General features: G+C 44.7%; 1 protein-coding gene across 4 annotated transcripts in view; it reads right to left on the bottom strand.

The window, feature by feature from the left end:
• Positions 1–23,038, bottom strand: part of DAB2IP (DAB2 interacting protein) — a 146,876-nt gene that overhangs the window by 120,081 nt on the left and 3,757 nt on the right. For 2 of the 4 annotated variants that reach the window (XM_052669687.1, XM_052669685.1), the window contains exon 1: positions 6–394. The exons of 1 other annotated variant lie outside the window; for it this stretch is intronic. In XM_052669687.1, the coding sequence (XP_052525647.1) occupies positions 6–147 (142 nt within the window). In that variant the 5' untranslated portion in view covers positions 148–394. Of the gene's footprint in view, positions 1–5; positions 395–23,038 lie in introns of those variants that run through there. One more of the 4 variants, XM_052669684.1, reaches the window with a different exon arrangement.

Here is a 23,038-nt window from a genome sequence, read left to right as displayed (position 1 = left end):
ATTACCCCTACTAAGCGGCCTGTTCCGGCTCCGGGATCTGCTTCGCTGTCTCTGAAGTCGTGACCTCCGGAGCAGACGATAGTAGTAGGACGGTCTCCCAGAACTTTTCCTGCTGTTCATTGACATTTTTCTGTCTATTTTACACATACACGCATGCAGGCACAGGTTCACTCTCCCCTCTGGCAAAGTAGCAACAGTTCCAGCGTGTAATCAACGGGAGGTTGTTCTGTGCAGTGGAAAGGGAGAGGGGGGAAGAGGAACTCTTCACTTTACACATTTAAGAAGAAAAACAACAGGAAGAAAACATGAAAAAGACAGAGAGAAAAAAAAATAAAGGAACGCGGCACCGGAGTGCATGTCTCAGCAGAGGGAGGACTTGCAGCAAGCAAGATAGACTGTACTAACAATTCCTGCCCCCAAAAAGATAAGCGTGCTGGAGTTGGAATAGGAAGCCAGAGTTGGCCTGGGCTCTTGAAACATGAAGAAAAGGCTGGAAGAAATCCTGGACTGGATCGTCCCCACCGGACAGCAGCATCCGACCGAGCAGCACTGGAGGAAAGCAACGCCTGCTGCAGGAGAGCAGCCGGGCAGCCTCTGCCTGCCAACAGCTGCACGCTCTGGGATGGAGTGCCAGGCAGCCGGGCTGCAGCAGGAGGCAGCTCTGGAATATGGGGCAGGGAAGGGTATAACGATCTCCGGGCTGTGGGACACATGTTAATAATCATCGTAGCGCAAAAGCCCCGGAAAATAAAGTGAAACTTGAGAGGGGAAAACTTTAATTAGAACTTGAATGAACAGAGCTCCAGACTCCCCTGGAGGCCCATTTCCTTTCAACATTCAAACTGAGTTATAGCACATCCCAGGAATTAGAGAAAGAGCCTATTTACCATTTGGGTTCTGATGGCAGTGAAGATTCTGTCTCCGGCTCATATTGCTCAATAAAATTACATTGTGTTGGGCAGAATTAACGCTTTAAACCATGGAAGAAAAGCAGAAAAGAAAACAGAATAACCAGACCAAAAATTGCACTCCAGACTTAGTTTTGAAAGGTCAGGTGAGAGGTGAATTGTCCATATTCCTCCACCAAAGCTCCTCTGTGGGCTGGCACAGATTGTGCTCTGCAGGACAAGCAGAGAGCAGTGCAGAAACCCTGAGCTGTGGCCAAGGACTGAGCGTGCTGCCACTGCTCGCAGGTTGGCAGATAACAGAAACATCTCATTGGAGTGGGGTGAACTGGAAAACAACGTTTGCACAGTGCCTCTCTGTAGTGTGTCCTATTTCTCTTCTTTTTCCCAGACATTTGTGCAAATGTATCTCTTTGGTATCTGTAGGTAGGACCAAGCAGGCTAGGCTGAGGATGAGCTGTGTTCCCTGCTTGTTGGAGCTTCTGCAGGAGTCTGAAAGCTTTCCTGGGTTTTACCGAGTTGTGTCTTCAGTAACAAGAGGCAGAAACCACCCGGCCTTGGTTCCCTCGGTGTGACATCTCCTGTCAGTGCTTCATGTGGGAAACAAAAAGCCTTCCAGTTCTCCTGAGGAGTGTCCCTTCCTTATCACCCCCAATCCTCTCTTCTTTCAGCATTTTGTAAACTCACATAGTCGTGAAAAACGTTAGAATTTTATAAAACCTGTGCTGTCTTATTTACAGATTGTGGAGGGAAAATATGGTATTCATCAGCAGAGAAAGACCCTGCCAGGACAGGAAACAAGCCTCAGTCTTCAGTAAAGTCCATGCCTGGTTTTGAGGCCACACGTAAGGAATTCGACAGCTTTTAGACTGCACAGGAATGAGCCAATCACTGGGGCAATGACAAGTTCAGGTCAAGGAGGGAGCTCCAGCTGGACAGCAGAGGCTCCATCGCCTGCTGCAGGGGGATGCTGCACAGGACATTGCTCTGCTTGCACCAGCTCCAGCTGTCACCCAGCCCCACAACACATCACAGCAAGAAGGAGAAGGCTTTGATTTACTGAACGTCCGCTCTCATCTTGTTATCCAGAATATAGAGTTTTTTCATATTTGGGTAGATTAAAACACAACAAATAATAAAGAAATGAGAAAAAACATTTCCCAAGTGACGAGAGACTCATCCTGTGCAGTTGATTCAGTTTGTAAATAGGGCCAAGAACAGCTATAAGACAGCGATGGGAAAATCTGAAAATACTGAGGTTCAGTAACAGATCTGTAGACAAGAAGCCAAATACTCATGCCTCTCTCTGAGTTTTGGTATCCTAATAATTAAGCTGGTAGCTTAAAAGAAGCTTTTTCCTATTATGCTTTTATCATTTGACATGTCTTTAAAAGAGCTGATCCGCTTCATTTTTTTAACTCTTCATTCCCAAGAACAACAACAAAAAAGGCACTGATGGAACTGAAGTTGAAACAAAACCATTTAAAAGCTCATTCAAATTCAGACAGTCCAAAAGGGTGAGGTCCACCTGGGTTGGTTCTGCCTAATTGGAGCCATGTGGCTCATCCTCCAAGGACCTGGGATGTGGTGGGATGCAGACCAGCATCCTCACCTGGGTGTGCAGGTGGGAATGATTGGGAGATAAGGACGGCGGTCCTGCTTTCAGTGCGCATTCACTCACGTGTACTTGAGCATCTGTTCCACGTTTAGAGATATTTTTGTTAATCAGCTGAGTACCTTCAGAAATGTCCACGCAGGTGACCATAAAACAGGAGAAGTTAATGAGGGACTATAAACTATCATGACAAGAGAAAGCAGCCCTGCAATAAAAGCATAAGCGGTTGGGAGTTTCGTTCAAGTTTAGCCAGCTTGCCTCTGTCTCTCTCACTTCAATGAAGTTTGTGAAGGTTTTAAGTTCAGATGCTGCATAGCAGCAAGCAACAAAATGAACGACCCATCTGGGAGGGAACGTGACTGCTCTGGACCTTTCCAATTAATCCACTATTACTTTTTTTCTTCCTTTCTTCTTTTTTTTTTCCTTTTCTTTCTGAAAGCCACATCCTGACACAAACGCTCTTTTGTGCGTAGCAGAATCTACCACTTGCAAACGTTAGATGTATTCACTGTTCTGCAGGAAAGCTGACCATGTTGGAATCTATCTCTACAGCAACACATCACAGTTGTGCTGTTCCCTCTACGAGGCAGAGTGATGGGCTCAGTTGCTGGGCTCTACTGCACTCTCCATAAGAGGAGCAAATGGAGCCAAACAGCGGTGATTCTGGGGTGCCAGCACTGAACAGTAACCTAACCCATGAAATTAAATGCCCACCAGAGTGTAACATCTCAGTAAAATACCCAGTTGTTACACCACTGAGATTCAGAGGAAGGCTATAGCACCCACAGCCAGCCTTGTGTCCCCTGTCATCTCCCTCTGTTAACCTGCTCCTAAGCAGCTCTCCTAAGACTGGATTTATTGCACTCCTTTACCAAAACTAACAGCATGTGAATAAACTGTAAATTAGCACCAAAATAAGTTCTGGGCTGGAGAGCTACACAAATGTGGGTTTGTTTGCTTTGACATCAAAAGGAGCAGGATGCTGCCTGAGGGTTTGCTCAGCTGCAGCGGGGCTGTGGGCTGCACGGGGCTGCTGGAAGACATGCCTCTCGGGGGCTAACACTCTGCTTTTTATCATTTGTTTATTGCTTTGTGCTGGGAAAATAATGACTGCATTTCAGAATGCATGTTGCCAATGCAGAGTCTACTGTTACACCTCTTGCTTTCCCAAAGGACTTTACAGGGAAACAGTCATTTCTCTCAACTCCCTCAGACTTCATGGCAAGGAACCTGAATCCCTTCTTCTGAAAGTAAGGGTTTCATTGCTTTATTGAGGGCGCAGTCCTGCCCTAAAGTAAAGTTATGAGGATACACTGATTTGTACACTGGCCTCTGAATTTACCTTCTGGATGAGAGCAGCTTTAGTTCATTTCATTTCCCACATTTATTCCACAAAGAACTGAACAGAAGCTTTGAAAAGTTAGCAAAATAAAGAAAAAAAGAAGTAGTTGCTTTGCATTGGCCAGTATAGAGGGGAATGGTGGACGTTGGCTGAATTCCTAATTGGCGTTTGGTCAGAGAACAGCAGATCTATCAACACGAAGCTGTCAACATCTGAGTGCTGCCCTGCTCTCCGTGTCACATATAAGCACACTTCTGAAGTGCCAATACTTCTCTCACAGTCTGAGGCAATGAATAAGGGAGTCATCTCTAAGGAGCGTCAGACTTTATAAACAAAGGATTAATACAAGTGTTCTTGCTGGATCCCGGTCGCTCTCCCGATTTGCCTGCTCGGATTTGCTCTCAAGTTCATTATGGTACGCAGTTCAGCGCCCTGCGAGCTGGCAGGTTTCCAGGCTTATTGCCTCAAGGCTACCAGGGATATATAAGCTCATACACAGAGCCAGAGAGGAAGGCAATTTCCTTTGTATAAGAAGAACTTAACTTTCAGCTCAGCTCTCAGCTCTACTCCTACCAATAGAACAGACTGGTTTTCAAGCAGCGCCGTAAAAGAAGTTGGTGCTGAAACTGTTCCACTCCATCCTTGCTCACATCCCAGCCCCCCAGCAGCTTGGCCTTTAGGAAGACCTTCAGACCTTCAGGAAGATCCCCCCCGCCTCTAGGCAGAAAGGCACTGCTGGGGGCCTCCCTGGTGGGTTCTCCTGCAGTCTGAGCAGGGCCTTCCCTGCTGCCATGTACCACCTCCAAGGAAAACGAGAAAGGAAAAAGAAAAAAGGAAAGAAAAAAGAGCACCTAAAGAAGCAACGCAGTCAACTGATGCCACGTGAGAACACTCTCCAAACAGGAGAATATTCAGAAATGCATTAGAGAAGTAAGTAACCATACTTCACCTAGCAGGAGGGCTGGAGCCAACAAGTTAAAAATCCTAAAAGTTAGATCTATTTTACTTTTTTTCCTGCTCTGGTAGGATGGATTTGATTTGGAAGAAAAGAAGCAATGTAACATTTTCTGATTTTTAACTCTGCTCCTTAGAAAATCTTCAGTGAAGGAAAATTTCATAAACGCAATAACAATAAAATACTACTTTCCAATATTTTAATGGGAAACGATGATTATTTTAATGTTGCATAGACAAATTAATTTCCTTGCCACTTCAGGTGGATGGCGTCAGCTCTTTGACTGTCTCACAAAAAAATGGCTCACAGATTTGGAAGCAGAAAGAGAAACATTTAAATTTAAACGCACAGTTAATGGTTCTCTGTTCATTTGTATGTAACAACCCTATGGGATGGTCTAGCTGTCTGTCTGGTGATGAAATCCAAATGGAATTGGGGAAGTTATTTTATCTAGTATAAATACTGAATGATATGAGTAGAGAAAGGCAAAAGGAAGAATCAATTGAATATTAAACAAGAGTTAAGGAGGTGTTGCACAAGTGACATCAGAGCACGAATCCTTCAGCACTCCCTACATACAGGCCATTTGCAGCCATCATGTGTGGTACCTGGAGATCAGTGTTGTATGGCTGTGGGATCTGAGTTGTACACCACCAAATGAGAGATGATTCCTTGTGCAGAGCACTCCCAGTCTAATGAGCTGCACACGATGGCCCACGCTGCAGGCAGCAACACCGTGCCAGGAATGGAGGATGGAGCCCGGAGAGATGTGAGTGAGGCCATGAGGAAAGGCTACAGCTGAGCCTGCACCCCCAGCCCTCCATCCTTGCCCAAAGAACTGAGCAGGCTTCCTTGTCTCTTGTGACAATCCTCTTGTGATGAATAAGCGTTAAGTGTCAGTGTCTTTTTTTCTACAGTGTATTCCATCCAACAGAGCACTGATGCCTTTGCAAATACTTGTTCAGCTTTTGAATACTTGTTCAGCTTTTCTATGTACTTGAAATGTACATAGATTCTCTTTTTCACTCAGGAAAAACAAAAATTTCAAATGAAAGTGTGAAATGTTAAGGAGGAAAGTCAAGTCTTTGGCTTTTAATACATTATGTCCTGATTTTGAGGTGTGAGCAGGTATCTCATAGGAAGATTGAGGCAAGAGAAGCAGAAATACCGCCTGGGAATTTTATCTCCAACAAATCTGCCAACCAGCCAGCTGAGATTTGGACCTCAGCATTTCATTTCCCTACACAGCCAGCAGCTTCTTGATAGGGAGATTTTGGTACAACGTTCCAGCTCCCAGACACAGAAGGCTGACAAACACTTTTCATGGTGCTGTAGTGGCTGATGAAGGACACGTGAAGAGGCTCATGCAGGAAGGGCTGCTCGGTCCCCAGGCAGCTTACAGAGACAACAGGGAGAGCCAGGGCGCCTGGGAACCCAATTGGAGGTGTTTCCTGCTCTGCACAACGAGCTCCTTAGGGCAGAGAACAGGGAAAGGCCCAGGGACTGACCTCAAAGCTGAACGCTTCCTGACTGCTTCCCGGTAGAACAATAGAGCTAAAGAACACAAACTTTTTCAAATCAGCTTCCAGCTAGCTGGGAGAGACCAAAACAAAATCTTCATCGACTCTACATTTATTTACACATATCCCTGACAACAAAGAATGCCCTACTCAAACAGTCTGGTTTATAACCTGACTAGTAATTGCGCTAATAAAATGTAGGAAGTCTAAATCTATCTTAAGATTCGTGCATCATTTCCACAGACCTAATTAAGTCATTTGACACGTGGACTAAAGGAAATTGAAGAAGAAACTTTTGCCAGAATCAAACATCCAATGCCTCAGAACAGCTTGCTGCTTTAAATAACTCAGGAGGGAAAAAAAAACAACACGAGCGTACAATCTCTATTGTGTAGCAAAAATTCCCATAGCAAACCTCACAGCAAAAAGAAGAATCTTGCACAAAACCCCACATCAAACAAAGCCCTCCACACACAGATCGGAGCAGTACGACGCTCCCGAGCACCACGTGTCCTCCGTGAGTAGCTGCCGGGAGGAAATGTTTGTTTAAGCCTGCTTATTCTTCACAAAAAAAGCTTCTTACTAAAACAAAGTGTTAACAATGATTCATTGAATGATTAGCAGAGTAACCTCAGCTCTGTGTTTCCAAAGATTTCCCATTTCCTTCTCCAAGACAAAACTCAAGCAGCGCTCTGTTGTGACCCTGCGAGCCGACCCGCGGGTTTGCTGTGAACTCAACTTACAGCAACACAGCCGCATTCACTGCCGCTCTTTTATTCGTTCCCTGAACACAGCGCTGCTGTGTGCGGGGTCACCTCGTCAGCCAGACTAAAACAAACACGTTTCCTCATTGCAGAGGCTGCAGCCATAAAACATTCCCTGCGGCGGCTCAGCAGCGCCGCGTGCCGCTCCAGCTCGGCGCTCCCGCACCTCCGATGGGAGAAGGACCAAAGTTGTTCTGAGATGAACCCATCGGCGCTGTGACACGGCTGCTCTCACCTGCTGTCTGTGCAGTCATAGGCAGCGGTGGGTTTTCTTCCCCCCACGTCTGCAGTAACATTCACTGCAGCATTACCGCATCGCGGGCACGTTGTTCCTTCGCACCTGACTGTTATTATTTTATAAAGGGCTTCTTTCTTCAAATCAAACGTTGTGAAATAAATCCTTTGGTCAAAAATGTTTGCATTGTGATTTCAGTTGGAAATACACGCACTTTCAAATGTAAATTAATACGTTTACTTATATTTAGTGAAAAGAAATATGAGTGAAAAAGGGAAAATGACTTTTTCGGGGTAAAAAACTGAAATATGTTCAAGGTTCTCAACTTTACTATCAGCAAATTTTAATTAAAAGAAAATTACCCTTGGGTTAGGAATCTAATTATGAGATACAAAATAATAGTAAATTATTACAGGAAACTATGTATTCTCTCCTAATTTTGATGAACATACTCATATTTCCAAAGGAACTATTTCCTAAATGTATTTGTATTTTGAATTTCAGCAGTAACCTTGCTGCTGTGTTGCTTCAGGGAAGGTGACAAAGGTTTGGCACCACTGGCTTCTTATGCCAAGTCTGTTGTTGGAAGCAGAAGTGTCAGCTGTTTGTTATATGCTGTGATGGAGTGGCTCTCCTGTGCGGTGAGCTGAGAGGGCAGGAAATCCATCAGCAGTTCTGCAGGCTGCTGCAGGGCATCATCAGCCTTCTTTGCATGCAAGCATGATCTGTCCCGATTCAAAGTGGGGAGGAGAGTTTTACAGGAAGGTCGTAACTGTGCACAAACCTTGATGTCATCTGGGGAACCCAGCTCACCTCCCAGAGTGCCGTACAAGGGCACCTGGATTCACACAGCTCTACAAATCAACACCCGGGGCATTTAATCTCATGATGCCGTCATGCTGAAGGCAGCATCTATGCTGACGAGTGAAATGGAAGATTAAATGTTTGCACGTGCTATATAAAACTTACTTTTTGATTAATTAATAGATTAGATATCTCTAATTCATGTTTAAATGCCTGATAATGATCTTACATTCCTATAATGCATCACTGATGTGTGTACACACAATTCAAACTTCATTCTCCATGTGACAGATTATTTTCTTCCTTTCCTTGACACATAATTTGCAAACTATACTACAAGTGTAGTTGCTTGTTTTACTTTTCTGGCACCAGATTACACTTCTAAGGAATGTTTCTGGCAAGGGAGTTCTTTAGCCATCTCCCTTATCAGACTTGCATGACAGCACATGGCAGAAAACACCATCCATTTAAAAGCATACCCCAGTAACAAGTTAAAACACTAAAATGTGTCTATTGTTTTTAGAAATCGTTTTACAGAGCCAACTGGAAATCCTTCTGTCAATTTCTAAACACCACTGTGAGAGTGGCTTGTTTTAATCCCCCTTCTTCCCTCTGGCATGAAGTCGAAGCACAGCAACACAGAGAGAAGTCTGGAGAAGATATTCACAGTCAGCAGCCTGCAAAAAGTGAGGACTCTACTGAAACAGCACCCAGTGACAAAGGCTCCACGTGCTGCAGTGAGGATGGATACTGTGAACGTGAAGCTGCGGTGACACCAGCATTCACCTGGTCCCAAAGCCCTGCTGTGCCATGACCCAGTCGCTCAGACCCACAGATCAGGAGATGCGAACCTTGGTGACCTCACAGAGCCTGTGTGGAGATCTGGTTGATAACCTGAGAGATGGCACCCCATACTGAGGTGTTAGAGAACACCCAGGAAGTCACGCAGGCATTCTCTCACAGTGATGATGCAGTGCTCTTCTACTGCAGCGTTGGTTTGAACTGAAGAATTTCTGCTCGTGTCCTATTCTTACTACAGATCTTCCATTCAGAAGAGTAACTGCCTAGACCAAATTCACTTCACAAATATATACTTCTATAGGGAAAAAGCTCAGCAAAAACTCCTACTGAATCCATACTGCTTATTCTTCTAATAGTCTCTCTTCTACTGGGTTATCAAGTCTCTTTCTTCTAGCAGCTGCAAAGGGTATCCAATGACACTTGACAAACTTGTCTTCATGCTCCTGGTACATCCACATGGCAGCAGCCTTGGATAATCTGGTGTCCAGAGTTTGTACTATTTAGGAGTCAAAATAATATTTCAGTGCAAAGAAAGTTGATGCTTAATGTTAATAATCTTCTACTGCAAGCACAGCACAATCAGCCCTCCAAAGTACTGTCAATTGAAAATGATTTAAAATGGGAAATGTTATTATTATTCTTGCTGAGCACAAACAGCAGGACAGAGCACAGCAAGAGTAGCAAGGGGAAGCATAAGAGGGAAGTACAAAGACTGTGGGAAAAGGACAGACAAGAAACAAGTTTGATTAATAAGGAAGCTACGCTGACTGTGTGGTGGATGAGGATGGATGGCAGAGGTATGGACCAAAACTTCAGTTCCTTTGAAAATTAGGATAAGAGGTAAAGCCTTTCATTACAAAATGGCAAACCCTGGTTAAAGCAGGTCTCCACATTCACCATCCTACTTCTCCCCAGCCTTCCCATTCAAGATCTGATCTCCAACAGATGTTGCATTGGAGAAACTCATTGTCACAACCCAATAAAAGTACATACAATGCCATGTAAGCTCTGACAAGACAACTGGAAAAGTTTTCCAGTTTTCTAATGCCTGTTTGGTGTTTTATTTAAAGTAATTGGGTGCCTGGAAACACTTCCTGGGAGACACAAGTAATTGTTCCTAATACACAGAACACATGGCTACTCATGGACAGCAAAGCAGGAATCACATAATTTCCTTATTCCCCATAGTGAAAAAATCAACTCGATCTTTGGCCTCCTTGACCTCATAACAACAGGTACCTCTGGAACAAACGTGTGATTCTCTAAAAGAGAGCTAACAATGACATGGAACAAAGAGCTGGTCAATACTTATAGTTGTTCATTAGGAATGTTCTACCTACATTCATTATTCTCATTTGAGAAGTAAATCAGACCTCAGCTACAACTGAAAATGCAAAATTTCCAAACAAATTATACAAAGAATGAAATGTTCAATGTGAATTTGATAAAAATCACAACTGAGCAGCACCCAAGCCTTGCATTCATAAATACATCAGAGTGGAAAGAGCCCCACCAGGCTGCCCACTGCAGCAGAAACCGCACAGCGGTCTTTGCTAATCTCAGCCTCACCCCAAACTCTACCTTTTTCTTTCTAAATCCTCCCCAGGACAAAAGTAGAATCTCTTCTGAAATGTAAAGGCTCTGTAATAAAATCTAGAAACAACATATGGTACAAATATCAAGCGTGAACATCTCTTCCCATCTTGTGCGTTTCAAAGACTGTGCAAACAGCACTTTTCCCTCGTTTTGATCCTGCAGCCAAAATGAGTCATCTGTGAACAATTACGGCCCTGGCAGGGGCCTGACTGTTTGAGAATGAAAGGAAACACTTTATTATTGAAATGAACAGTATGCCAAGCCAAGAGGCGACTGCAGAGAAATGTTAAGAGTCCTTTGTCCTCCTTTAGCCAGCAGAATGAAAAGCAGTGGGTGCAGCTCTCTCCTCTCAGATGCCCCATAGCACCTAATTTCAGTAGGGGCTCCGCAAAAGCAAAGTCTGAACTGTGATGAAGAGCGAGTGTGTATGCGACCCAAAAAGAAACAGAGAGTCTCAAAGCAGGAGGCCTGGCTTCAGAAAGTGTTGGTTATTCCTGGCTCAGTCCTCCCAGAGGAGCTGCGAGCATATGAAAGGAACATGCAGTCAGAGGCCACAGAGCTGAAATCCAAAACTATTAACAGACAGTTGCTGAGAGTTTGGTGCAGGCTGCGTTTAACAGGCTTTTCTGAAAGAGAATGAATGGAATTCCCCTTGACAAGAAAAAATAGCAACAGGACAGTTTAGCAGGGCCACTGATCTTCCTACTGGCAGCTCATTTTGAGCACTGATACTACTCTGTTTTTGATGCCTACTGTCAGGAGGGGGTACATAGGGTCTCTGAACTACAGAGGAGCAAATCATTTCCAATACATTCTCATCTTTCCTTCCAAGAGCAGCCTGCAGAGGCAGGAGGAACAATACGGTAACCCTTGCCCAGAGCCTACAGACTACTTAAAGGCTGTTGAGGTTGATAGGATGACAGGAGAGAGCAGTGAACACAGAACTGCAAAGGGAAGGGGTAGGGCAAAAGGTCAGGGAAGAATCTGGGAAGAGCAGGTTTTGCATTCTGAATTCAGTCCCAACCCCCGATAAGAAATATGTTTGAGGAAGATCTTGAGATTAACGTTGTGATTCCAGCACACCTCGGGCCGGGGCATCAGCCAAACAATGCCTCTCACTGCTTCGGTTGTGCTGTGCTTTGAAAACCTCTGGAACAGATTACAAACAGATTACAGCGCTGTTATGGCAGCTCGGGCAGCGCTGGTCCCAGCGTGATGGAGCGCGGCAGGCGGGGTGCCAGGCTGGGCACTGTGCTCTGCAGTGCACAGAGAAAGCTGTGCAGGCTTACCAGCCCAGGAGGCTCTGTCTGGCCAAGGCTAATATACAAAACTCCAGTGAGGGGTAGAGAACGCTTACAGCGCTGTATTTGTCTTGGTAGTTGAACGCCAAGTAGTAATCAGCACTGGAAAAGTGCTCCTCCATTTGGAGTCTCGTGCAGATTAGCACCCCATGTGTATGTATGAGACTAAATGCAACAAACCCCAAACCTGAACTGAAGGGATCTGGGCTCGTCACTTAACGGCACTTCTGCTCTACCAGAACTCATTTTACCCAGAGATACAAGATTCCTGCAGGATGAGCTCAGTCAGCATAAGACATCTCCATCTAAACAAGACTGTCTGGCAGACACTGACGAAACCGAGTGGTAAAATACTTAACAGCAATGCTGAGAACAGATATCCCAGTGCCACAGGAATAGGGAATTTCCCAAACACTCATTCATTGCCACTCCATGAAACACACTACGGTTGCCTTTGCACTGTGTATGGTAATACAGCATGGAGATGACAGAGCTACCTCAAACCCCACCTTGGCAGCAGCTGCAGCACTGTTTTGTTGAGGAAGCACCGCTGCACGCTTCATTTTGTTAACACACACAGGTGTGCATAAATCAACACTGTACAGAGCCTGGTGAAGGTTTTGCCAATGGTCTGTGCTTTGGATCACATGCATTATTCGTAGACTTGTCTCAGCTTTTCTGAGCACTCCTAAGTAATCAATGAACCCTGAGATCCATCACTGTTTTGTCTGTTCCATCAGAAATCGGTTTCAAATTGAGCCACACAGCTCAAAGACAGTCGTGAAGGTCTCATCTTCTGAGGACACAGAGGAAAAATACTAAAAAACTGCTGTTGACGCAGAGCGCAGAAGGATGCAGAAATGAGGAACCCTTCTCCGTTAAAACGCCAGAACTGCTAAGTGCCATGTTAGCATTTCTGAGTCCAACGCAATACTGTTACGTTATGCATATAAATCTGCAAGCAAATACAAATGGGATCTTCTGTTTTTTTCCCTCCATCACACCTTAGAAACTGCCAAAGCGAAGGCTCCAGCCCGGGCAGCGCCGAGCAGAGCCCGCATCCCCCCTCCTACATCCCCCCCCACCCGGCCCGCTCCGTTCCCGCACAGCTCTGCTGCCCCCCGACGGCCGCATCCCCCCGCCCCTCCCCATCCACTCTTTGTGGAGCCGGGAGAACGGATGTTTCTTTTCCCCCCCGGGAGCTACAGCAGCCGGGCCTGCCGTGCTCGGGGTTTGGGCTGAATGCAGTTTGCCTTTGGCATTAAAAGTCACCTGGGGAAATAAACACAAGGTTCTGCGTTTTCTGCATGCAGCCATTTTCACAGACAACACTAAAGAGCATTCTTTCAAAGTGACCTCCATTCTTCCAGGCGGAGCAGCACAAGCAGCACGTGGGGAGCTGAAGGTTTCCAATTTTTCAATGTTCCAGTTCTCATTTTTTTTCCACCATTGTGGCAGCATTTCCTTCAAACACTTCCAGCTTAAAAAACCCGAAAAAACCAAAAAAACCAACACACCAAAACCCACCCACACGTACACACACAGAGCAAGCAAGCAAACAACAAGGCAACATCCCCTTCAGTTCTGCATTAATGTTGAAGTAAGAGATGGGGCAGGGAAGCAGGTGAGACAGCAGCTCTGCTCAGTCCGAGGCGCCTCCAGCACCTGCAGGCCTCACTGTGAGCTCAGGCAGCTCCCATCCACAGCCATGCAGGCATCCCACACAGAGAGGCAGAGCTGGACTGTGCTTTGCGCTGCTCTGTCCCTTTTGTTCATGGAAAAGGAGTCAATCACATGCAGTGCTGAACAGTCTGAATTCAAGTTAGCAAATCTCTCGCTTATTTTCAAGAATATGACTTGACTCAATAAAGGCTGAGCACCATAGGTTTCATTACTTCCATCTGTAAAAGCACACAGTGCTGACTAGCTGTGCTCAAAGTCTTTCATCCAAATCAGTTCCTGGCCACAACAGGGTTGCAGCACTACAGGGTAACTTTCCCAGCTTTTCAATCTCCTTTTTCCATGCATGCTAAAATCCATGAGGACTTAATAATTGCTAATCCAATGACTTTAATGCTTTCCTGCACAAAACTGCCTTTAATGTGCTAGCAAGAAACTACCCCAGAGTCCTACACAGAACCTAATGTCTGAAATATACCTGTTTTCAAATATATGTTGCATGCAATAAGCAAATGCAAAACACATCTTGTGCCCCAAGTTCGCCTCTGTAAGGTGCAGAGTGACATGAGATGGGAGCAGAGGTCCAGAGATGGCACTTCTGGTGTTCCAGCCTTGCCTTGCTCACTGCTGGACTCAAAGTGTGCTGTTCTCCCTACTTAAAAAGGATCGGAGAAGGATTTCGGCTCATAAACAGTTGTGTGACTTATGGCTGCAGTGCCACCTGGGAGCCTGAACAAGGTATGAATCAAGGACTGGTGATGGTGCCCATCTCTAAGTTACCTCCCAAACCCCTGGGGGCATTACACCCATTGCCAGGTGATTTTTCCTTCCCTCAAAGGCAGAAGCAGCACCCCCTGGAAGCACACCAAGTGCTCTCCACCTCAGCTCAAGCAATGCTATTGCTTGCTCATTGTGGTGCAGCACACTGACTGCAGCCCCAGCACAGAGCACTTCCAAAATGTGGAAAGATGACTAAGAAAATCTCACTGAGTTGAGAGGAGTAAAGAGAGAGCTGGAGCTGCTGGCTGGCTGCCATTCTCTGCACTCTGCTTTTTCATTTTTAGTTTCTGCTCTTTGCTGGAAAGTTTCTACTTATGCTCCCGTTCCCATGGCAACTGCATTTCTTGCCTTTCTCCTCCAGCATTAAATTTTTTATTTGATTTCCCTTCTTCCCAAGACAAGACTTTCTTTTCCTTTTGAAAGAAAAAAAATAAAATAAAATAAATTAAGTGTTGTCTTCTCTTTGGTTGCTGACATTTCTCAAGGAGGTGGGAGAAGCTTTGCTCCCAGTCTGATGGTGCATCCGCATACAGCAGCAGAGAGGTAATCTTCAAAGTAGGAATGTTGGGGGAGTCCCCTGCAGTGACCCTCCTATCACAACTATCCTTCATCTAACAAGCCTGCTGCATGCTGCAGTGCCAGGCAGCAAGGAACCCAACATTTAACAACATTCGCCAACAACATTGGCTCTTTCTCTTATGAGACCTGACCTGGCCTTTTTTTCCTACAACTCAACATTTTGGGTTGTTTTTTGCTGTTTTGTTTTCGTTTTAAAGCATTACTTGTGATTTGCGAGCAGTCTCAGGAGAATACAGAAATAGCTTTAAAATGTTTCAGTGCCAGGAGTGCAGGCTCCAGCTCTGAGCTGTAAGAACCTTCACATGCTTTCCCTGCCATTTGCTGGGAGCAGTGCTGGCGGGTGGTGGCTGATGGAGCCCCAGTGCTGGGGATGGTGTGAAGGCAGAGCCGTGCACAGCCTCACACGGAGCACGGAGGCAGAGATCCCCACTCAGGGAGCTTCCGTTCATTACTTTGTCTTTTCTTTGCCACGTCGGGACTGAATTAATCTGACAGCCTGAATTAAGCTGAGACAAAAACAAATGATCAGCATGGCAAATTTGGATAAATTCAGTCACGTGGTTTTTCCAGGCTTTAGGTTTGGCTGAAGCAGAGAGAGTTTGCATGCTGCAAAGCATGAAAATAACACAAGTTTTCATTCCACTTCACTATGAAAGCGTGAATTCGTCAGCACGTCCAGGCCATCAAGTGACCCTTCAGTGTAACTGTACATTACAGCTCTTGGGCTCATCTCTGCCTGTTGGGATTTCACAGTAAATTTTTTCAGGGCTGAATAATTGAAAGATGTAAAACTGCAGCATTTGGCTCACGTGGGAACACAAATAAGTCTGCCCGTGGGTGCTATCTTGTTTGCAGCACATGTGCACAGATTTACACGCCGGATGGAGGCTTAGTGCTCCGTTTGTTTAAAGTTGTCATTATCCAGTACTGTAAGCATAAGGTAAATTACCACAGAAAGACTGAAACCAGGACAACTTTACAGAGAGCTGACCTTATCACCTAAATAATACTACCGACTCCATCTTACATATCATAGATTCTTATTACTCAGAGAAATGATGGACATGGGTAAGAAGTGAGGCATTCTGTCTTCCATACTTTCCTCCTCTTCACTAATTCCCTTTCCTAATGAATATCATGGCCAGCAATTCATGGGATCTTATAAAAATCTGACCATGGTTGTGCTTGGCAGTCAAGCTATTTTAATTGCCAGATATTAAATACATCTGCCAAGACCCACATTGTAAAATCTCATTATGACATCCACTGTGCATAACATCCCTGTGCATTGGCTTGCCTGCAGGCCACAACCCCCAGTTCAACTAAGAGTCAGGAGAAAAGTTTTCCATAACTAAGGGTTGCCTCCCTGGTCACCTCTCTGAGCTGTCGGATAAGGGAATGTAAAGAACTGCTTTAGGCACAGCCCCCAAACTTGCAGCTGCATTTTGCCTTTCATGTGGCTCTGGACAGGACTCAGCTGCTGTATGGAGGTGAGAACATCCAGGTGCCCCTTGCTCATCTCCTGATTTAATGAGCTGCTGGCCAAACCACAGACAGCATCTCAGTAATTCAAACACCAGTGTGGCATGATTTGTTGGTGGTTGTTCCTCGTTTGTAACTCCAATGAGAAATGCTCATGATTCATTAGAGCTTTCACAAATGATGTTTTGAGATACAGCAATAAAGAGGCTTCAACCTGACATGTTTTTGAAAACATTCTAATCTTGCAAATAGAAATCTGAAAGCTATCCAAATAACTGGTCTGAGAAGGGCTGGAAATCAAGTATTGCCTGCACTGTGTGACCCCACAATGCATAACTACTCTCTCAATGAAAGAAAGGAACATTCCTTCACTTAGTGCATGGGCAAGAACGTTCCTTGCTGCAAGCATTAACATTGAACTCTGAAGTCACTGCAGGGAAGGAGTGGCAGCGACACCCAGACGAGCAGAGCGTGAAAGTACACCATGATGCTTTGTCCTCCAGGCATTCCTTTGACTGAACACCTTCACATCAGGTTTTCTGCTGGCAGAATCATCTGGAGTATTCTGGGATATGTCTTCATATAAAGACAGGAACAAATTGTTATCAAACAGCACAACCAGAGAGTCCCCAGTGGGACATCAGAGTCTCTGGAGGTAAAGAAACATGACTGACGGGCGTTCCCAGGTAGCTGCACTCTGTCTCTCTGCAATCTTTATTGTCCTCATTATGCCCTCTGCCAAATTTCACAACTTTTTTTCTATCTGTACTGTTACAGAATCACAGAATCACACCTTCCAAATATTGTCCATATTTTAATTGCTCTCATTAATTTCCTGGAGTTTAATAGAACACAATCATAAGACAATTTATTGAGACAATTAAAATTTAGAAAACAAGCTTCTTCGTGCTCCATAAAGCACAGCAAATTTATTTGCTGCAGTCAGTAAAACTCCGCTGCCTAAAGCTGTGCAGTAACTCAGCAGAGCTCGAGCAGTAACCATGGGACCCTCAGAGCTGAACGATTCAGAGAATCAATTAGAGCTCTGTTTGAACCCTCAGGGGCCAGATGTAGAAGCACCACAGGTTGAAGTGGTTTCTACACCTGTAGGAGCAGAGAAAGAGTCAGAAAATAAAAGCCTAGCAATACTTGGGGGAGATGATGGTTTGCTGTCCAGCTATGCCAGCAGTTACCAGGAGGTTTGCTGCAGTCAATGTTGCAGCACCCAAAACTCTTGAAAAATCAAGGAAAACTGTAACCTCTAAGGCTCACTGAGACAATTACCCAACAGAGCATCATTTTAGAGCTGTACAACGACATCCTCCAGTATGCCAGCTCCATCACCCAAAGACAAAGCAGAATAGATACTTCATGCACCAAAACATAAATGGAACCAGCAGGAATCACTACGAACGTGTAAGGAGGCTGAAGCACTGGGTCGCCCACCCTCAGGCCCCAGTGCATGTATTTGCTCAAGGAAATCCCTTCATGCAAAATAGGCCCTCAAAAAAGAGCTTGTCTTTAGGCTGCCTTCAAGAAGAGATGTCACACCGGATACTTTTCCAGTTAGTCATAAAACAACCACTTGTTTGAAGTTCTGTGTCTTGCAGAGGTAATTATTAATTGATCAGAGAATACAATTGGTCTGAATACCAATAAACTTGTTTTATTCTCTGTAGAACCATACTGGCAGATTATAAATTGCCAAAGTAATGCTACACCAGAGTTGAGCTTTCTGCTTAGTCACACTTTACTGCTCCAGCACTGTACAAAACAGCCCCTGCTTTCATTACTAATAAAACACAGCATTAATTACTCTAACTAAAAGAGGCCTTGAAAATGTGCCCAACCAGCCGAGCAGCGCACCATGCTGGCTTCTGGCTTCCTCCCTTCCTCTTCTTTTTTTCCAAACCTATGAGGTAATCTCAAAGCCCTCGACAGTTGTTTGTCTTAAGGCAGCAGCACCACATGTGGGGATTCTTCCAGGTCCCTCCCACCCAAAGTCGTTGTTCAGAACCTGCAGAATGCAGTGAAAGCTCCACTTACTGCACTCTTAACAGAACAGCTGAGTTGACGGCAAACAGCTCATTTCTCTGTCTGGATTTCTGATGAAGAATAGCTCAATTTTGGAGATTCAGTCAAGCAACCAAAACGTTTTATACCAGGATCAATTTTGATTTCAGACGCGTAGTGCTGGACTGGAGATCTCCAGGTACTTCCATGCATTTCTGCTCCAGTACAAATAAGAAAAATCCCAGGGTTGTTAATAACAGCTGGAAATCTTTCCTTCCCTACTCCTCCGTGAGAAAGATTCCAGCCTTTCCCTGGATCCAGGCCTTATGGAAGGCGAGCCTTTGCACAGAGGATGGCTGCACATGATTTCATCCTGGCAGTCCTCCAGAAATTTGCTTCAGGTCGTAATGAAATCACAGCAAGTTTCTGGGAAATTTCAGACCATGTCCCACTTTTGTGACTCCCTGTGACAAGCTGAGGCTCTGACAGCAGCCACCTGTATCCACCTCCTCTCAGAACGCCTTCTGCCATGAGCGGAACTAAGAGCAAGCCACAGAACTCCTTCAGAGAAGTACAAACACAACAAAGTTTCCACCCATTCACGATGGGAATGTTTAAAAGCTCCTGGGCAACAGTCCAGCCCATTCGGCAGCACCACATTAATAAAGGAAGAACACATGGGAGGGAGAGGCACATCCAACCAGCACAAGAAGCATTCTGCATGCTGGTATCGGGATGCACAGGGCTGCTGCTGATGTGTGGGCAGAGCCAGCAGCATGGCTGGGCACAAGAGTAGGAGCCACGACACACAGGCAGCCTGGCCATGGGCAGCCCTGATGATCTGGCTGACCTTTAATTACTGCACTGCTCACTAGGAGGAACTGCTTCTCTTTCTAGAGTGCCTTACTACTGTGGATGAAAATTGACCACCAAAAAGGTGCTTTTCCACCTACCGGTATCTTCCTGCCATACCTCACTAAGAACATAATTGGTCAGCTGAGCCACTGTAAAGCCACTTTTCCAGTTGTCTGAGGCAAAGTGTGATAGATAATGCAGGTAGGATTTAGAGCGTGGTTAAAACAACCTCATGTGAGAAGGTTCAAATTGCTGAGATAAAGTATTAGCTAAGTACTTGCTATTAATATTTTATAATCACGGAGTTCCTTTTTTTTTTTTTGGCTAAGAAAATCAGAGCCAAGATTAGGACTGGCTCCAAAGATTACACAGTGTGTGGTCTTTGCATTTGAAGAGCTCTGCGAGGCTCTCACTCATGTTGCATGAATGACTTTAACAAAGTTAGATTCAGAACAATATTTATAAAGCTAACTCAGCAGCCCTTTTTGCAATCACCTGAATACAATCCCCTCATTCACAAAAACCAACTGAAAGCTGCACTAATCAGGGAGACATTCAGAAAATGAAGACAGGTTTATAGTGAGCTTCTACACGGATTCCTGATGAAGAAAAAGTTGAGGAGATGTTACTGTATCGGGAAATATGACAGTTGCAGTGAACATTTCTCTTGCTAACTTATCTGTTGCACGTCAGAAATGTCAAGCTTAAAGCACAGTGATCAATACATTTCCACCATTGTTTTTATCATAGAATCATAGAATCACAGGATTTGAAGGTGAAATACAGGAAATTGCATATTAGGTGAGACATGTGGCAACTTTTATTTACAGGTGGATGAAGAGGAGTACAGAGGAGTAAATGACTTGCCCAAGGCCACAGAATGAAATGCCATATCCAGAGGATTTGGCTGTAGGAGGCTGCCCTGCTATCTGTGATTGCTTTTCTCCATCTGGCTTTGCATCTTGCCTGTCCTACAGCCAAGCCAGAAGTATCACAGGATTAAATAAATGCTATTTTCCACCTCTCTAGGTTTCTCCTTAATCAAGAAAGATTTATTCCTTTCTGCAGTGTTCTGCACTCCGCTCCCCTTGCACGTCACCAGGTGCGTACAGCAGGTGTGCCTGCCTTGGTGCAGAGACGTCTGTAGGCAGTGACATCTTTGTTCACAAGGTGTCAAGTCCAGATCCCATGAAATGAAAATGCTGTGGTCGGAGGCTCCCAGTCAGAGTGCCTGGCCTCCTGTGTGGCTCCAGAGCTTTGCAGCCCAGCCTCTCCCACCCGTAACACTGCCACAGGGCTGTGAGCCATCATGGGGTCTGCTTGTGCGCCAGTTCCTTCGTGTTTATTCCACAGTATTTGCACAACATTGCACACTGATGATATTTAGCACACAAAACTCTATTAATGGGAGTGATGTGTGCTCTAAAATTAATTATGTACTTTCTTTTTGGTTTCTATGGAACACGAGGAGAGATGCAGATGGCTGACAGCAGCGAGCAGATTATAGTGATAGCTGTAAATTTTGATGACTGCTATCAAATGCATCATATGGCTTACAAAACTAAGGAGCAATCAAAATAAAAGATTTGGGGACAAAAAAAAAAGAAAAAAGGAAAAAGGAAAAAGGAAAGATTTCCAAGCTTCTCCAGACAGGACACTTTGCAAAACAGTTTGCAGAGGGAAATCTCAAGCCACACTCAATTTTACTGCCAAGCACTGGTGCCCATTTGCCATAGGATTTAAGTGTTTTAGAGAAATAATTTGCTGTGTGCCAGATAGTGATAACAGCAAGGAGATTCGAGGCTAGTTCCATATTAAAGGGTTTCATAAAATAAGATGACTACTTCAAATCTTAACAGACATTGGTTATGTGAAACCACAAGATGAATAAATCTATGGATGAAGTACATTTCCTGTGTTCTAGCCTGAACTGTGGACAAATGGAGCTTTAAGTTTGGGTGTGGGAATTTTATATAGAAGAAAGCAAGGCAGGGATCAGCTGTGTTAGACAGACAGACACTGGGCTGATGCACTCCTGTTGGACAATCACTGCTCCCCAGCCAGAAACACACTGCATTGCACACTGCTCTATGGAGGCAGACACAAAACCTGAGTGCACTGTCACTCACAAGCTCTGCTCCACCCCCGGAGATGAAAGATTAAAAACATCCCCAATCTCCCATCACATCTCCCTGGTCAATCTTCTCCCTCCTTTTCAGTTCGCTTTCACCAAAGCTACCGTGCTGCTCTTCTTCTGGGAGGGGGACTGGAGAGGGGAGGAGGGGGTCCCTAAAATCACGTGGATAAAATTGCAGGAAAATTGATGATCCCATACACACCAAGATAGGAATCTTTCTGTAGGGATTTCTTTTTTAAGAACAGACTTGTTCCATCTTACTTCCCCCCTCAGTTCACCCACACAAACTATTAAAAGCACAAGCTTGCATATATTATCAGTATTCTCCACTTCTTTTTAATCCTATTAGTAATCATAACCATTTTTCCAATTAATACTACCATGAAATTTTTCTGTGAATATCTATAAATGACAGACATAGCCTGCAAACATTTCACGTACTGCAGTTTGAAAAACAAACTGTCCTAATCTAAACCACATTCTCTTCTTTTCCAGTGCAAGTTATCACGCACATTTAAAATGTTACTCTTCAAGAATTTCTTTCCTGGGACACCTGTTTTCAGACCTTGGCTTTAATCTGCCATTCTATTTCTTCCATTACTGCCCGTTTTGTCTCAGTTCTATTAGACCTGCATTTGCACAGTGAAGTACAGGACTCATTTCCAGTCCCAATATCCTTTGCCTTCAATTCTGTGCTACTGAAGTAAAAAAAAATGCAGTCACAAAACAAAGGATCTTCTATGATTCTATGATCTTCCTGTCCTCCCTTGGTGCCGCTGAGGTCAGGAGCAGAAGCCAGAGGTGCTGCACAGGGTTAGATGGTACCTGGAAATGCCCCTCGTGCTCCTGTTCAATGCTGTGCCTTTCAGATCTCCTTATTATTTGGTAGATAGGGATCTGTGTCTTACATATGCATTTGTAAATATCTCTGCGTGAAGCATTAAGGAATCTCATCCTTGCACAAGACCTTTAGGATGTAACAGCTCTGTGCTCTACAGTACACCTCAGATTTCACCTATGGCTTTTAACGATTCACCCATGGCTCTTCTGGCTTTCCCTCTGCCCACAACACCAAGTCACCCCAGCAGTTTGCCATATGACAGTCTCCAGTAATGAGAACCCCTGAAAGAAGAGCCCTGAAGCTTAAACTAACTCTTACAAAGGATGTGCATGCCTTCGGTTCATGGCTGAGAGCATCACTAATGTGGTTCTGTGCTTATTCTTCTGCAGTAACTCTTGGCACAGCGCAGAGCATTCAGAGTTCACACAGCTGCCTTCCTCTTCCAACAATGGCAGTCTGGGTAAAGGCAGCCAGGCAAGCAGAGAAGGCCAGCAGGTAGCACAGCACGAGCCTCACAATGCATTTTCAGCCAACTGCACAGTGCAGCATGCACTGACAGCAATGTACACAACCACTGCTATTTTGACCAAGTTTGATTTAAATGTTGCAATTAACTATTTTAAAGCCTCAACCCTAAGGAATTAAATGCCAAAACAATGAAGTTGAAGAAATATCACTACTTGATACTCTTGATAAAAGAGCTTGATGGTCTTGTAGCAGCTCAAGTGTTGTTTTGCTTTTTATGCCTTACAAGAGGAACAGCATTGCTTTAGATGTCATGAGTCAAAGAGTAAGATATTGTGACTTCATAAAGAAATGCTACCTAAAAAGAC

The sequence above is a fragment of the Tympanuchus pallidicinctus genome, unplaced genomic scaffold (genome assembly GCF_026119805.1).
Source record: "Tympanuchus pallidicinctus isolate F22 unplaced genomic scaffold, pur_lepc_1.0 scaffold8, whole genome shotgun sequence".
Classification (NCBI taxonomy): Eukaryota; Metazoa; Chordata; class Aves; order Galliformes; family Phasianidae; genus Tympanuchus; species Tympanuchus pallidicinctus.
The sequence above is the reverse complement of the archived record's forward strand: the minus strand, read 5'-3'. Positions and strand labels throughout refer to the sequence as shown.